The 18,656-nt window shown below is 36.2% G+C and overlaps 1 protein-coding gene across 6 annotated transcripts in view; it reads left to right on the forward strand.

Annotated features, from left to right (window-relative positions):
- Window positions 1-18,656, forward strand: part of LOC145686102 (endoribonuclease Dicer-like) — a 323,942-nt gene that overhangs the window by 269,198 nt on the left and 36,088 nt on the right. For all 6 annotated transcript variants that reach the window (XM_081759049.1, XM_081759045.1, XM_081759050.1 and 3 more), the window contains one exon: window positions 3,272-4,468. In XM_081759049.1, the coding sequence (XP_081615175.1) occupies window positions 3,272-4,468 (1,197 nt within the window). The remainder of the gene's footprint in view (window positions 1-3,271; window positions 4,469-18,656) is intronic.

Below are 18,656 nucleotides of genomic sequence, written 5' to 3' on the forward strand. Positions count from 1 at the left end.
ACAATCTACGAATTCGATACAGCACCTTAGGAGACACTGTATTTGCTTGTCCACGATGTCTTTAACTACAATCATTCCTATGGTTAAACCTTCTTCCTGACGTTGTTTTACGAAATATATGATTGGAAAAGAGTTATGATGTACAAACTGTTCACATTTGGCAATATTTTACTAGCGCGAACACGACACTGGCACCTACAAGTTAAGGCACCACACCAGGACTACGCCGGTTTCATGTTTCTGGCGCAACTGCACAGATACCGATCAACTTTCTGTAAGTTCGAGTGAACGTTGGTGAAACAATTGAAATTAATATAATGATTGAAGTAAACTGGAAATCTCCAAGAATCCTGCAGACAATATGTTGGCCAAAGTAAGATTAAATAGTATGGAATCAAACTATATACACCTTTGCATTAGGAATGAGCTCTGTCACTAAGCCACCGAGCGTACTTAGAATCTGAAGAAAATATTCGTTTATACACAGGTCTTAGCAACAAAGATAAGTACGTTTAGTATTCACGAAAAAAAAAATATTACATTAATTCGAGAATCTAAACATTTAAGTAATTTTACCGTTATCATCTCTCTCACTTGAACAGAGCTCAAGTTAAAGTATACATTTTTTTAAATGAATTTATTCCATCTTTTTTAGAAATACAGATGGTATTTCTCTTCTACAATACTCTTCCTTCACTCTTTATACAGTTTTGCAATATTATGAAAGCACAGTCGTTCATTGTTATGAGAAAGCGAGCGCTAGGGTACTCGACTTAATACTGACGCGAATGGTATCTATGTTCTTCGAAAAGACACATAAGACGTAAAATACATTGCTGACATGCATTCAGGCAATATTGTGCATTACATACCTCACTTTATAAATTGATATTTAGCAAATTCCATTTTTGGGATCAAAAGATCCAATATATTTCAGGCAAAAATTTTCTTGTGGGCCTTATATCTGGAGAACTACATATAGTGTAGTCAAACCCAAACTATCACTTAACTCAGTATGATGCGCTTATCCCGTAACAAAATAAAAAAACTCGATTTAGAAGCCGTTCAAAAAAGTGTGTAGCCCCTAATAAAAAAAAATCCAATATATTTCATTCGTTCAAAAAAATGTCTTGTACATCCCATATCTGGAGAACTACATATAAGGTGGCCAAACCCAAACTATCACTTAAGTCAGTATAATGTGCTTATAGCGTAATAAATAAATGAAAAAAAACGAAAACTTGATTCAGGGACGTTCAGAAATTTTGTAGATCCTGATCCAAAAATTAATTATTGGCCAAGATAGCAATCTTTTGATGCGTTTTTTGGATCATTCCTAAAATTATTGTTTCTCTGTTCCATCAGAAATGATATACAAAATATTGAAAATACTATATCGTACACAACACACCAGCATATCTACTTTCCTTACGCAGATAATCATTTCTTTACGGTGTAGATACATTTTTACTTTCGCTTTTTCATCCGCACATTTCGCACTTCCATTCTTAAACCTACAATATCGAAATATAAATCTTTTCTAACTAAAGACATATCTTAACACAAACATATATCATTACGCTTTCTACAAACACCCAGATCTCACGTGGTGATACAGCTTAATCTCTGTTCGTAGAGGCCTGTTATTCCACCCGGTCTTTCATATATGGAATTAAGTACTACTGTTATCTTCTGTTGTAACTGAGATTAAATGAAATTAAAATTTCTTATTTTACTCCTACGATTATGACCTATGGGCTAAAAATGATGGATAATTAGTGAAAGGGAATGATTATGAAGTAATTGGTGGAATGAGAATGTGGGGAAAAAATGAAAGAGTCTGAAAAAACCCACAGAACATTGTTGTCAACCACAAAGTCATGATTTGGGTTTGTTCTGATTCGTAATAGTACTTTGGTCTTGTGTTTTATCAAATGACAAATGAAGTAGCAGCGAGACGATGTAATCGTGATGTTAAAGTATAGAATGTATATTCTGACTGTAATCATACATAGATCTTTTCACTTATAAATCAATTTTATAGTTGTTGTTGGATTAATATTAATAAAATAATAGATTGACGAGCTGTTTCCTTAACGTAAGGACTCCCTGCGCGAAACATTGAGATCTAATTTACAAAGTGAGCATTCACAATTATATATTACAGACAAAATTAGGAGGTAGTATCATTTTATTTGCGTAACGTGGATACATCTTCTGATTTATTTTATTGCAAAAGCGTGATTTTTTTTTTTTTTTTTTTTTGTTTTGTTTTGTTTTGTTTACTTTCAGACTAATGATCTGTTTCAGTAAAGCACAGATTCTCTGGAAAGAGAAAAAATCATAGGTTGTATTAGAAAGGAGTATCTGCATATCAAATACGAAACATAGTTACTAAGTTACGTAGTCATTTCATAAAAGTCTCTTTCTTTCCTCATGTTTGGTGATCGTCTGTCCTCTACAGGCTTGACCTGTCTGACATCCATGATGCTAAGCTTTCGACTTCTATCTTTTTTCATCTTTCTGTCTTTCTTTTCTTTTCTTTTCTTTTCTTTTGTTTTCTTTTTTTTTTTTTTAATTATAACTGATCTGTACATGCCAATTTGTTTATTAGAAGCGTGCAGACATTTATGTCTTGTGTATATTACTTTCTTGATAATTCAAGTAAAAATTAGTTTCTCTGTGTGGAAACTTAAAGGAATTGTGAAGGACCAAGGCTCATTGTTGAGTTCAAGAAGTGTACAATTCTCAATTCATGAAGTCTGAATAGTTGAGTAATGATCCCGAAAGTGAGAATAGGTGACTCCTCAGGAAGCAAACATGATAACGTACTGGTTAGCGCACTGCCATGGCAAGCCAGTTGTTCGGGTTCGATTTCTGGTTCGATTACACTTTGATTTGTAGTGATTTTCTTAACTTAATGCCATTTTCCTAAAGACAAAAATTATAATGTCTTCTTTAATTGGTTAGTCGTATTCATGTTCTCGAGTTTTTAAGGTTGCACGTAAAAATTACTCTCAAAGGTGTGCAAATTTTTCTCTATTTAAGTTCAAACTAGCTCTTATTCGGGAAGATCAAATTTGCTAATAATTCTTGTATTTAATTTATTCCCATTCCCGACACAGTTCATTACCAGGTTGCAGTATTGTTGGATATGGATTTACTTTTAAGTTGTCTGTAGAAATTTATTTAATATTTTCGATACATATAATCATTAACATTTGTTTAGTATTTATATTCTCTTCGTTAATTATTATATTTCTTTTATTAGGATTGTTCTGGAAGCCCTTGGAATGTGACGTTCGTATGATGGAAGAGAGAAGTCAGTTTCCTTCTACCAGTGCAGGATATTCTTCCATGACAAAACAAACCACTGTATCATCGAATGTTCAGTCTAAATCATCATCCATGTGGTCTCTTGATGAAGAACCAATAGATATCGAAAGGGAAATGGATGAAATTTGCCTTGTGGATATTTTCTATTATGATGACTTTATACGTAGAAACATCCCAGGAACAAACAATAAAAAGCGTGGAAGTGTACCGGTACAAAATACCTCAGAGAAATATTGTATAGAGTCATGTGTCGATACCCATGCACATATTGGCCCTGAACTGCGAGAAGTTTTACAAGCAATTACTGCTGCTTCGGCAGGTGATATTATCAATCTAGAACGTTTGGAAACTTTGGGTGATTCTTTTCTGAAGTTCAGTGTTACATTGTTTTTGTTTTTGAAGTATGAACATTTGGATGAAGGCAAGTTAACTTCTCTGAAAGGAAAAATAATTGGAAATCGTAATCTGTATTACTCTGGCAAAAAGAAAGGCCTTGCAAGTATAATCAAAGTGTACGATTTTTCCCCAGGAGCTGATTGGATACCACCTGGATTTTGTGTTCCACGTCCGATTCAAATTGCTGTAGTCGATACGGCTGTGAAACTTGGCGTCCTTTACAAGCTAATGATTCCAGCTGAAGAAAGAATAAGCGGTAATATATCAAGTGAAACGTGGGAAGAGTTCCGAAAATTAGCAGTGGAAGGTGAAGATGTGAAATCTTCAATTCCCTCCTCAATGGAAAATTTCATTAGCAAACAAACGGTTTCCGATAAAACTGTTGCAGATTGTACAGAAGCAATAATTGGTGCGTATTGCAATGCATACGGAGCGAAAGAAGCACTTAAGGTAATTGGGTGGTTTGATATTCTCCCCTTGAACAATGTTCTAAGTATGCTCAAGAGTGATCCACCGCCTGCGCTTCTTCCTAATGTGGACAAAATGAAATACAAATCCAGCTTTGAGGACTTAGTTAATTCTCACCTGAAAGGTATTGATGATTTTGAAAGGACTATTCGTTATAAATTCAGAAACCGGTGTTATTTACTTCAAGCTTTGACTCACGCATCATATTCACCAAATAGATATACGGATTGTTATCAACGGTTGGAGTTTCTCGGTGATGCAATTCTAGGTAATATTCTAAGGCAGTTTCTAAGAATTATAACGTAAGGGATCAAGCTTACGCCATAAGTAAAACAAGTATTTTGTATAATATTATGTCAGTTATTTTGTACGATATGAGATGTGATTTCCTTGAATGGTACTGCACTGTGTTTTACAACTTTTACATACAAACAACTCTGCATTAATTTTTTCTTCACTTCCATATCTGAAGCAGCACTATTCATATAACATATCCTTATTGAAAATTAAGCCCGTATATCATTTTGTAATCGTTTCATGCAATATGTCACAACATTGGAGTGTATGGAATCAAACTGGAAAATTTTCCTTCAAAGAAATCCCGGAGAGGACATTGAACACAAATTACTTACCAGAAAATATTAAACACAATATTACAAAATGATTACACTGAAAGCAGTTTCGTTAAATGTTTGTTCAGATTAGGACTGTCAACTAAAGATCTTGTATTGTACCTGCTCTATTCCTGTTGTGTAATAACGTTTTCTCTATACATAACACTGCGTAACATGAGGTTTCACATCACCGAAAGATTTTAGATGTACTACACGTTCTAACAACGTGTCACAGAAAGCCTTCCTCAGTTTAGCTTCGCAATCCGCTACTCGACACCATAAACAGGTTGTAACACGTTGTTAGAAGCTTGTACTTAGTTTAAAATCTTTTGAGTCCCCAATTTACAAACACCGCATTAAAAACACCCAGTAGGAATTCACAGATCTTGCTCGAAGTTGGTACCCTCATGCTTTAAAAAAAAAAAAAAAAAAAAGCGTATATACTGTAGCCCACGATTTTTCGCAATTATTCCATTTTCCTCACGTTTATGGGTAAAATTCAGTTATTAGTAAGTGAAGATAATAGAAAGCAATCCATCTAAGAAGATATTTCCAAAAAATATAATAAAATAATAAAAATATAAGCAAAAAAACAAAATTATGCTCGGTTTCGTGTATACTGGCAATAATGTTTTCGAGGAATTTTTTCAGTAGCAGAGCACGATTGCAGAGGGAATAACACGATTGGTAGGGAAAGAGTTGAATCAAGGAACTAGAAAGTGGAGTAAAATGTTGCATTTATTGGCTTAAATCTAGGGTGTATATTAGGGTGGAGTGAAAAGAGGCCAAAAAAAAATTTTTTTTCGAAATTCGATTTTGGATAGGGGGCAAAAGTTGCATTATATCGTAGTACTTTACCATGCAAAATTTCAGTTCTCTAAAATAATTTTTAGCCGGGGCGCAATGGGCCTAAAGTTTGACAGATTTTATAAATGAGTGAAAAGAGCCCAATTTTTTATTTTTTTTTAAAATTCGAATTCGGATATAGGGCAAAAGTTGCATCATATTGTAGCACTTTACCACCGGAAATTTCATTTCACTAAAATATTCTTTAGCAGGAGTGCAATGGGCCTTAAGTTTGATAGGTTTTGTAAATAAATACGCGTTTATTGTTCATTTGTATAATTATTAGGCAGCTCTTCGCTTGAAGGAGACTGTAATTTGAAGGTATTATGATTTGTTGTCGTGTCCAGGTGGATTTCTAAAGTTATCGAAGTTCATATTCTATGTTACAGGCTACATCAATCCAGAACTCACCACATGGAGGTGGCTACCGTCGAGTTCCATCCCACTTACCCACCAGTACTAGATTGAATGTTTCATAAGTTTCATTCACGTCTTCAAGCAGAATACTGCAACTTTATCTGAAAAGTAGTGATGTATTTTCTTAAGTCAAATTTGGAACGAATAAAGAAATCTCTCCTGGCTCACATACTGACGAAGAATCTTCACTAAGTATTTTCACCAATCTTTCCACTGCTTGCGTATAACATGGAAACTCAGAGATATCTATACTTGTACTTTCTCAAGAACAAATTCTCGCAACTTGTCATCTGTGATATGAGTCAGTATTGGCGGTTCTGTTGTTACACCCAATTTAGTTTATCATTTCTGTGTAATTACTAGCCTCGAAGTTTAACAGTGGCAGTTGGAAGGAACGAGTTTCACGTTTACATTGTTTTCTGGATTGGAGGATTTTATCGGTAGCAAGGATTCGCGTAGCTGATCTGTAGACTAGTCACCAATCATGGCAATAAGAATATTTTCAGAATTCGCATAGAATGCATTTCACGAAATTACTTTATTGACAAAAGTCTTGTATGGTTCTTGCAAACATCTCGAAAGTCTTATGGTCAAGAACAAATGTTTAGCTCCGTATTTGGCAAGAGGTTTCTCTTTTATGCTGAACCATACTGGTACATATACTTTTACTATGAACTTTAGGAGAGTTTAGAGCTCCTCTGAAGAATTTGGCATTGATATATATAGACGCGAAAGTCTACAAGTCATTGTTAACCAGCGAGTATGCGCAAGTTTCCTAGGTTTCTTATCTGCTAGGTTTTTATCACAGCCTCCTCTTACGACAGATTGACATATTTCATACAAATATCTTTGATCATAACTCAGATGACGCACGCTTAGGTATGTAGGGAGTTCTGAAGAAATCTTTCCGAAGCTGCACACTGGATTCGTCTCACAATTCACCAATGATCTACCAATAGGACCAGACAAAGTACCAGTAATCATCATCGATTTCTTTCAGTAAATGATGAAGTAGTAGTTCAATGATGTGCAATAAGCGTATGCATCACTGCAAGGGCCTCTCTAAATCATCATCGAGCACTCTAATCATCATCCTTGTGACCCAACATTAGTATTAGTACCATTGCAGCCGATAGTTACCATATCTCATAGGTCCACATTATTTTCTTATAATTCCCGGCAGATGGAACTAGCAGTATTCTTTGCTAATGCTGAAACGGTCAAAGAAGCATGGCTGAGAAATTTATTACCCGGTTCTTCAAGGACACAATAATGAGCTCTCCTCTTCATATCTCTATGACTTCCGGAGCCGGACATTGCGAGTCTTTCTTCCCATCAAAATAGATGGTACAAGGGTTCTCTTTATTAACAGTCACTTCAGTTCTTACACTTTTACGATTTTTCGCAATCTCTGTTTGTATTTTACTTCTATCAATTATGTTTTGCAGCTGCTCTGGACTCACAATACTAAAATCTTCCAAAACTTCAGTAGCAATAGCTGTAATTTTTCTTCCAGTCACGCCGGTTTTCTCCTTCACTTTTGCTAATGTTGGGAGGAATTTTCTCATTTCTATGCATCTAATCTGTGATAAAGGATCTATGATCTTTAAAGGATACTTCCAACTAGAATCAGGATCTCCTCCAGCTTCAGCGTGTTCTTTATTGCCTTCGTTTTTTTTCAAAGATGACGAGGAGTCTAAAGATTCAATAATGTAACTGGTACTGTTTTGGTTGAAAGTTTGGCCGCTAGTTGCTTTTTGGCTTTCCTTTCTTCTCTTTTCTTTGTCCAAGTAACATCAATACCACCGATTACCATTTTTCTACTTATCCTTTGGTCTGATAAAACACTCTCCGATTCAGGCATTTTGAGTGTCCTGTGCAACGACACACCGTGAAATCCAAGCACTTACAAGCTGCTATATCAAATGGTTTATTGCCCTGCTTCTTCAGTTCTTGTAATTTATTTCTTCTTTCATGCCCCATCTTACTGCCAATTTTAAAAATATTTTCAGTTTCTTGTGGTAACTGTTGATCACTATTGATAAACAGCCGAGCGAAACAACAAGAATTGAAACACGTTACCAAATGTCTTCCACCCTTTCTGCTACCTTCGTGAAAACCAAATTCTTTGCTGGATCTTTACTTCTGCCCCCTTCAGCTGCTGACGCGTAAATAAATAACATGCCATAACGTCTTCGTAAGTTGGAAGCGTTCTTCAGTCGCGACCTTTGGCGCTACGAAACATCTCTTGTGCTCTTGAAATATTCCACCTGGTTGATTTTGCCATCTTTCTTCTTCTTTATAGCACAAAACAAAAACACCAGATGTTAGGCTGTAATACAATGGTAGATAATAAGCCTATCAGTAACTACAAAAGCGCAAAACTAATCAAATCACTAACGTAGCAACACGGCCGCTAACCAGACACGTGTTCCGAGCACTCGTACAACACACTAATAACAATTGTCAAGCTGCTAAACAGTTGCACAAGACTTTAGCACCTGCACGAGCGCGCGCCCTGATTTCGTTCTGTACCCTCTTATCTCCACCTACCAAACTATTATACTAGTAACTTAGTACTGCCAACAAGTTCATTATACCAGAAAAAGACTGTTACTAAATAGAAAAAAAAAAAACTTCTTTATGGCAAACCAGCAAATTGCTTATAATTGATCGCTTTTCGTCTAATTATTCCCAAATTTCAGGGCCATTGCGCCCCGGCTAAAAATAATTTTAGTGAATTAATAGTTATTGTTGTTATCTACTGATACAGGATGCATATTTTGCACCTATCTACACTAAAACTTACAGTCTGCTTCCAGCGAAAATCTGCCAAATAGTTACATAGTAAATGGAAATTGATTTACAAAATCGCAAACTTAAGGCCCCTTGCGCCCCGGCTAAAAATTATTTCAGAGAGCTGAAATTTCCTATGGTAAAGTATTATGATATGATGCAACTTTTGCACCCTGTCCAAATTCGCATTTCGAAAAAAAAAAATTTCGCTCCACCCTAGTGTATATTGTCTGCCAAATATAAATTAGCTTCTGTAACCAAGATGATGTACGGAAATATAGAAACAAAGATGAAAACTGTTGTCTTAAGTTTGGAAGTGACATGCTCTATAGCCATTAGCATTTATTTGTTAAGAAAAATACAGGCAACAAGAGGTAGTCTCTGTGGTCAAGTGGGTATAGAGTGGCGGACTGGTAGTTCTTATACTGTTTTGACAACAGATCGAATCCCATCCCATTCCATCTATTCTTTTTTTTCCAAAACATTATAGAAAGTGTATAATTTTTATGTTAATAAGAACCGAAACAATATAATAAGGAAATAACTTTTTGTCTCCTCTGATGACGTATTTATTCAGAATTAGTGTATTATTAGTAATAGCGATTGTTTTCAGTTTATGCTGTTGAATAGCTTCTTCTCTCATCCTCTTTTCTTGGAAAAAGAACAATTTTGTCTCCAATAAAGTGTGAAAAATATATATAGACAGAAACAGACATCTTAGTACCAAACGTGATTTATCAAGATGAAATGAACAAGTTTTTTTTTTAATTTTATTTTTTTACAAAATATTATAGAAAGTGCATAATTTCATGTTAATAAGAACCGAAACAATATAATAAGGAAATAACATATTGATAGTGTCCTTTAATCGACGCATTTATTCAGGATTAAAGTACTATTTGTAACAGCTATTGTTTTCAATTTATGGTATGGTATGCTTATTCCTCCCTCTCTCCATTTTTGCACAGCAGACGAACTTCGAGTGTGTCTGAGAGTCATGAACGAAAAAAAAAAAAAAACATGCGCGACCTGCAGCCTTCCAGTTACAATGAATGAAGTAGAATAGCTCGTTGTCATGAAAAATAATGTTAAATTATTGTTCTAGTGTTTGTGTGTGTGTGTTTCTTTTTAAAGTATTGACTCTCTCTCTCTTTCTTTCTTTCTCTCTCTCTCTCCTTTTTTCTCATATCCACAAGTGCAAGAAATGAAATCATAAGTCTGTGTAAGGAATAAAGAATGCTTTCTTTAAACAAAACTAAATTATACAGCCCTATTTGTGTGGAACACGAATGCTTCCAAAAGGTGTCATGGATATTAACTATAATCATACCGTTCTTCTCAATTACACAGTAGCGTGAAAAACTGATAATAAAATTATGTAACAGGCATAAGCTTTTTTTCTAGCGTGACAACACATTAAACATAACAAATTAAATTTTTGGCATTACAAATTATCACTTTACGTGTCGGTGTAGGCCTATGCGTTTTCACATTGAGCGACGAAATAAGGAAGTGTGGTGATAGTTATAAAAGTCGAATACGGGATTTCAATGAATTCAAGTTACATAGCACCTACATATTTAAAAAAAAAATGATTTTTCGATGTCTGTCCATCTATTCGTCTGTCGGTTCGTCACGCTTTTACATACACTCAAATAAAGGGCATGCTGTTCAACGTATCTGGACCGAATTCTAGACATAACGTTTTAATAACATACTATAGTTTCAAATGTTATATCCTTCGACACCTAAAAGTAAGGGTAGTTTAATGAAAAATGAAAATTCAAAATAATTCAATTTTCTCAAAAAAAGTGACTATTTTATGTATTTTTTATAAATATATATTTTATTAACAACTGTCCACCGAAGTACGAATCATTTTTTGAAAAAATACATAAGGTGTAATTTACTGTATGTTATGCGTTCTTTTTGCACAATTTTCTCAACCACATTTCATAAATAAACGTATCATTAATTAACAATATGCCAACTCGTTCGTCATGTAAGCATTCAGAAGTAGTTTACTCTTAGGGTGAGCTTTCCCCCGATGATTTTCCCATTAACGCCTCAGTCTGTTTAGTTCATATTTCGTAAAGAAATGTTTCATTAATAAACTAACATACAGCATAAATCGTTTATCCCGATAACATACGGAAGGAGTAGTTTTCTCAAGACTTGAATTTTTTTGACACTTTTCTCAGTAATAACTGAGACAAATTTCTTCTAATTTCAGTAAAAATATTTTCTGTAGTAATCTTACAATATGGTATAACTCGCTTATTCCGAAAAGAAAAATCCAAAAGAGATGGTTTACTTTGATAGTGAAATTTTCCTCAACAATTTGCTTAAAAAATACTCGAGCTACTTGGTCCAGATTTTATAAATAATTTGCAATATGGCATAAATCGTTTATCCTCAAAATTACATATAGAATAGTTTACCTTTGGGGGTAAGTTTCTCCCGATGACCTTCTCAAACACAACTCAGGAGATGTTTGTTGTTCATATTTCATAAATAAATGTTACACAAATAACCTAGCTGTATGGTATAATTCCCTCATCCTGAAAATCTAGACGTGATATATTACTTTTGACAGTAAGTTTTACCCTGCGATTTTCTCAAGAACGACTCAGGCGATTGTGTTCGTATTTCATAAATGAAAGTAGTTTTAGTTTTACGAAAGTTCAAGTTTTATGAAAACACTAACATTGCTCGTTAGCATAGCATAGCTCGTTTGTCCTGAAAAAATCCACAAGGGATAGTTTATTCTTGGGAGTGACTTTTTTCATGATTTTCTCAGAAATTACTCAGACGCTTTTGTTTATAGTTCACATACAATTATATCCTTAATAATTCTAATATATGGCTTAAGTTATTTCTACCGAAAATATGACCAATGGGTTCTTTACTTTTAAGCCTGAAGTTTCTTCCAGCAAAGTTTTCTAAAACCCATTATTTTATTCGAAATTTCTAAAATAAATGTTTCAATAATAGCTGCAGCCTAACATGAGTCACTGTAAGAAATTCGAGCAAGAAAGTTCAGTGCGTTTGCACCGTACCCTTTCTTAAATATATTTTTAAATGTTACACCTAATCACAACTTTCCGAACAAAATCGAAACTTCTTTTTAAATGTGCCTTGTTGTGGTCAAATGGTTCAAGTGCATTGGTTCTAGATTTGAATTCCAGTGAGTACTTAATGCATTTTCGTCCAAGAGATGTGATACGTCGGTGCAAAGAAAAAAGTGTTTAAATAAGCCTAACCAAGCTAATCAATAATACAAAGAAATAATACATCATCATCATCATCATCATAGGTATTCTGCCTTTATTGGCAGGTCACTTGCCGCAGCTGAGAAGCTTCCATGCTCCACGGTCCTCCGCTAACTTCTTCGTCTTCGCGTATGATCTTTCTGTTTTTATATCATCCATTAATTGTAGTCTCCTTCGTCCCCTCCCTCCCTTTCCCGCCACCATACCCTCTAGGACGTCCCTCATGATACAATCTCTTGTTAGGCAATGTCCCAACCAGTTTCTCTTCCTCTTCCTAATAATATCTAAAAGTGTTCTTTTGTCACCCACCATTTCTAACACACTCATTCGTTTTCCGCTCGACCCAACTAATTCTTTCTATTCTTCTCCACACCCACATTTCGAAGGCTTCCAGTCGATTTTCATCACCTTTACGTAATGTCCACGCTTCTGCCCCATACAGTACAACACTCCACACGAAGCATTTTATGAGTCTTTTTCTCAACTCTTTATTCAAGGTCCCACAAAACAGACTTTTCCTCCTCCTAAAGGCTTCTTTCGCCATTCCTATCCTTGCTTTTATTTCACGTTCGCATTCATGTTATTACTAAGAATACTACCCAGATATCGAAAACTATTCACTTGTTCTATTTTCTCCCTTCCTACTTTTATATTTGACACCGACCCCTTCGTTCCAATCACCATGGCTTTTGTCTTTCTAACATTTATTTTCATCCCATATTCTTCAAAGCCCTTTCTCATTTTTTCTAACATTTTATTGATTTTCTTTTCAGACTCTGCAACAAGCGCCATGTCGTCTACAAATCTTATGCATCTAATCATTCTACCTCCTACCGAAAAGCAATCATCATCATGTAAATTCTTTTTCACTATCTCTTCAAGATAGACATTAAATAGTGTTGGCGAGAGGCAGCATCCTTGTCGAACTCCCCTTCCAATTGCACTCTCTTCCGTCAGTCCTTCCCCTATCCTAACACTTACTTGTTGGTTCATGTATAAGTTTCTTGTGAGTCTTCTATCTTTCCATTCCAACCCTATCTTCGTTATAACTCTCAACAACAATTTCCAATTCACGCGGTCAAAAGCCTTTTCTAGATCAATAAATATAACATACACCTCTTTCCCTTTTTCTATAAATCTTTTACCGATCGCCCGTAATAATCTAATTGCATCTCTTGTGCCCTTGCCTCTTCTGAACCCGAACTGCTCCTCCTCAACTTATTTATTTGTTCTTTCATATAACCTTGTGTTCAGTATTCGGAATAGAATTTTAGCTGCATGAGATATAAGACTAATAGTTCTATAATCCTCACATCTCTTTGGGTTCGATTTCTTAACCATCGGTATCATGATCGTCTTCAGAAAGTCTTTTGGCCACTCCCCTATTTCAGGTATTTCATTGCATAGTCGGAACAGTTCTTTCTTTCCCTTGTCTCCTATATTTTTAATGAATTCGATTGGTATATTATCTATCCCGGTTGCCTTTCCATTTCTAATCTCGGATATAACCTTCTCAAACTCATCCCGAAGAATACTAAATCCTTTATCATCCTCGCCTACTTCATTTTCTGCTTCAACATTTAGGCTACACGATCTCTCCCTACTCTCATATAAGTCTTGCACGTATTCTTTCCATGTTTCTATGACCTCATTTCTATCGATGACTACCTTCCCATTTTTATTTTCTACTGCCATCGCAATACCCCTTTGTTTCCTCGAAATTCCACAGATTTCACCTCCTTATACAGGGTGCGGCACGTAAAACCGGCCCGTAAAGTGAACACACAAAATGAAATGTAATGTATTGAATATGATTAACTACAACACATAAATGAAATGTAATGTATTGAATATGACTACTCACCTTCACAGCAGCCTTCACAGCAGGTGCTGAAAGTGTCCTCCGCCCACTTCAACACACATGTGAGCACGATTGAGGAGATTCATATATACCCTTGTCACTTCTTGTGTTGTAATGCTATTGGTGACATCCTGGATCCTGGTCTTGAGCTCTTCAATTGTGTGTGGATTTGTTTCGTATACTCTTCCCTTTAACAGTCCCCATAAGTAAAAGTCACACGTGGACAAGTCTGGTGACCGAGGAGGCCACAAGCCTTTGCTGATTGTCCTCTCTGGTGTAAACATCTCATGCACAAGGGACAATGATGCAGCTGATGTGTGGCATGTTGCACCGTCCTGCTGAAAGTAACATAACTGACGCTCCTCTTCGGTCAAGTGTGTATAAAACTCCTCCAGGATTCCCATATACACGTCACTGTTCACGTCGTCTCAAAGAATATGGGCCCAATAACGCGTGTGGCGGAAATGGCACACCAAACACTAATCTTCTCATCATGCAAGGGCACCTGGTGGATTGCGTGTGGATTTTCTGTCGACCAATACCGGTTGTTTTGGGAATTTACGTACCCAGACAGGTGGAACCACGCCTCGTTACTCATGATGAGCATTAGTGGATCCAAGAAACCACTGGCAACATTGCTCAACAGCCATGAACAGAAATGCACCCTCTTCTGCAGGTCAGGCTCCTTCAGTTCTTGCACAACACTTATCCGGTACGGTTTTAACTTCAGTCCCCTTAAAACACGTCTGCAACTTCTCTCACTCGCATGAACCTGTTGACTCAATCTCCTGGTTGACTTTCGAGGACTTCTTGTCATTATCTCCTCCACCTGCATCTTTAATTCAGGTGTGCAGACAGATGGTCGTCTGTTCCTGGGAGCATTTTGAACCGATCCTGTACGCCGCCATTTTTCAATCAATTCCTGAATGGTGCTTTTTGCTGGCACAGAACGTCCTGGAAATTTCTCCCGAAACAAATTCTTTGTTTTCACAAAAGATCCAGTGAGAATGAACCCTTTAACAATGGCAACACGCTCGGGTACCGAATACGGCATTATCACACACTGACACTCACCCGGCTTAACACAACGAGGCCTTTTTCTCAACTGGTTTCGACAAGTTTCACTGGCTGCGGCTGCACGTGACTGCTGCAGGTCACGTAAGTCGACCCGACCTCGACACGCCATCTCTTGGTAGAAAGGTAGATTATTTAAGTGTTGCCAAAAACACAATATACCAGAATATTACGACGGGCCGGTTTTACGTGCCGCACCCTGTACGTTTCCTCATATTTCCCAACTCTTTCTAATTCTTCCATGTCCTCGCATTTTCTTCTGTAAAACTCTTCCCTCACTCTATCTGTTTCTCTCCGTAACTCATTATTCAACTTTCTGTACATATTTCTGCCCTCCCTCTTCTGTATCAACCTGTTTCCACGTCTTCCTTTCCCTTATTTTCTGCAACATCTCCTCTGTAACGCATGGTTTCTTAGCCGTTTTGTGTTCGCGGTAACCTGCTGCTTCTTCTGCAGCCTGCTGTAAGCAAAGTTTAATGTATTTCCACTGTGTGTTACTATCTGCGCGTATTCTTTTCTTGTTTGAATATTTTTCTTCGAATTTTTCAACGAAAAGTTTTCTTATTTCCTCGTTTTTCAACTTTTCAGTATTCAACACTTCGTTACTTACTTTTCTTCTGTCTACATTTTTCAGTTGAATATCTACTTCGGCCAGCACAAGATTATGATCAGAGAAAATATCAGGCCCGGGAAGAGTCTTCGCGTTCTTTAATAATAATAATAATAATAACAGAAACTCGACAAATATTCTTGCAAATAATAGGAAAACGTTTGCGTCACACTGTTCACTTTGCTGGACACACCAGTGTGCCGCGTTATACCGCTTATGGCACACCGGAATATAGGGTATGGCTTTTTAATTTTTCCCAACTATTTCAACTGCTTCAATTGAAATGGATCCATAATAATAAGTGAGTGAATTTAGTCTTCTTACCCTTCGATTTAGAAATAAGGTTCGCGAGAATTTCATAAAATAATAATAATAATATACTCAGAATTTTATATAGTAGTTCGTTTTATTCGAAATTACATACTTCCGGCAACTGTTTTTTGATTGAAATTATTTGAAACTGCAACTGCTTTTTGATTGAAATTATTTGAAATGAAATCTTGAAGTTTTACGTCCCACGTTTGTGCCGGCTAGGCTAAAGGAGACAGTGATGATGAGAAATGAATGGAATGGTCGAATAAAGAAAGTGGGAGAAAACGGGAGAACCCCGAGAAAACCCACGCACACGGTGTTTGTCCAGCACAAGGTTCACTTGGCGCGAGCTGGGATCGAACCAAGGATCCATGCACCAGAGGTGAACGCTCTATCACTGAAACATCGCGGCATCTGAAATTATTTAAAGGAGAAAGGGGTTACTTTATGAAAACTTGATGACGAACACATTTGTTACAAAATATCAGCTTTTCGTGAAATATTGCTTATAGCCAGGGGCAGATTAAGACTTTTGGGGCCCTGGAGCCGACTATTTTAAGGTGGCCCTATGTTACGAATAGTTCCAGCGCATAAATTTTCTTTGCTGCTTTCCACAGCCTCATAGGCTTATCGAACCACCGAGAACTATGCTGTAATATTTTGATGTGCTCCAAGTTTACAATAATTAATTTAGTTACATTCATTATCAGGGTGCGAATTACCGGGGGGTATGAAGGGGGTTTTCCCCCTCAGTCACATTTTGTTCCCCCCAAAGAAACCAACTCACGTATCCCCACCGAGATGTTCGCTCCCCCCCCTCCAAACTACGCTTAGTATAATGCAAAATTTCACTGATTTTTTTCATCTCAAAGTATACGAAACTAGATCCGACCCGTACTAAATGCAGTTTTTTTTTTCTATAGAAACTCATAATCGTCAGTAGTGTGACCATTATTTAGATTCATGCTGAGAAAAGAGTTCTTCGTCAGGTTAAGAATTACACCATTTATGTAGGGCTATGATTAACTAGGAGTAGAAGAGAAAGGTCGAAAATTGAATTGAGGGTTTTAAATATTTGGCCTTCGATTTTACCTTGATGCCAGAAATCGGGACCAGCAACAATCCATTTTTCGTATGATATGCTAATACGTAGATTTTTTTTTTTAAGTTAGTCCGGTTTAACTGGTAATTTTAGTGATTTTAATAATACTGATTTTTTGCAAGGCTGCTTGTAATAACGCAAAGTGGAAGATTTCAATACGAGCGGAAAAATTAATATATGCTTGTGATCATGGTTATCTCTCGGGCCTAATTATTATGTAAATAAACCTTAGAGAGCGACGGGCACAAGAGTGTGTACATTTAAGCACGTTCAGAAAGGTTAGGTGTGAGATGTGCATGCAAGACAATATACATAGTTATCGTCGGTAAATTTATTGAATTAATGAATTTATTGAATTTATTACAGACGTCATATCATATTTATGTGTGTGGGGGGTGGAAGTAAGACATTATTGACTCATTTTGAATCACTGCAACTTCAGACTCTACGTCCTGTTGGCCTAATTTTATCCCCACCCCCACCCCAATATAAATTATGTAATTCGCACACTGTTCATTATTAACATTTAAATAATTATATTCATTTTTAACAGTTAAATGCTGCTGATGGAAAGACTTAAATCTAGCGATACCGCGAGCGTAACGAGCGGGAAAAAATTTAGCATAGGTCTGAAGCCTATAATATAATAAGTTGATTGCTATATTTTAGTATTAAACAGAGGGATTTTAAGGGGCCCCCTGAGCTTGAGGGTCCCGGAGCCTGGACTCCATTGGCTCCGCCCTTGATCCGCTTCTGCTTATAGATTATAAATTCAAGGGGCCGGGCCGGGCCGGGCCTGGTTTAAAAATTCCGGCCCTTGCAGTCCTCTAGCCCCTGTGTATATGCTATCTTTGGAAATACAGTAGAGTTTCGCTTATCCGACATAAAACAGGCATGCAGAACGCCGGATAATATGGATGTGTTAAGAAAAGGCCTATTAAAAGTAAACCTATGATACAATTTTACATATTACGCATCTAATAATCATGTAAGAAATAAATATAATGCATTGAATCAGAAACGTATCCTGCGTGAGGTCCTGGAAGCTGTCCCCTTCCAAAAGTGAGGCACTTCTTAATAAACCTGGTTTTTCCCTTTTGAGGTTCTTTTATATCAGATTACTTTGAGTCAGTGTCCAAACTGTGGGCAATGTATTGTTGTTATAATTCTAAGAACATACCGTAATGCTATTAATACCACGTGAAATTAAAGAACACCACTTTTAAATGGGATTAAAATTTCCTTTCCGTTCTGTTTATAACTTTACTGTATTAGAACGATACACTCATTGCCATTTGCTATTTTTACTATGTAATACACGTAACAGACAGTTTTCCTTACATGTCTCTCGAAAATATTTTTTTTATTTCATTTGTGCTACAATGCAGTTTGTTTAAAGTAAACCGATTCATAAATGAAAAGTAGGAAAAAGTTTAAGGGAAATACAGAACTGTTGCATTATTATTATTATTATTATTATTATTATTATTATTATTATTATTATTTTATTGACTTTTTAAAAAATCAGAATAACGTGATTACGAGGATTCGT

This window comes from Thermobia domestica, chromosome 5, assembly GCF_964235325.1.
Source record: "Thermobia domestica chromosome 5, izTheDome1.hap1.1, whole genome shotgun sequence".
NCBI lineage: Eukaryota > Metazoa > Arthropoda > Insecta > Zygentoma > Lepismatidae > Thermobia > Thermobia domestica.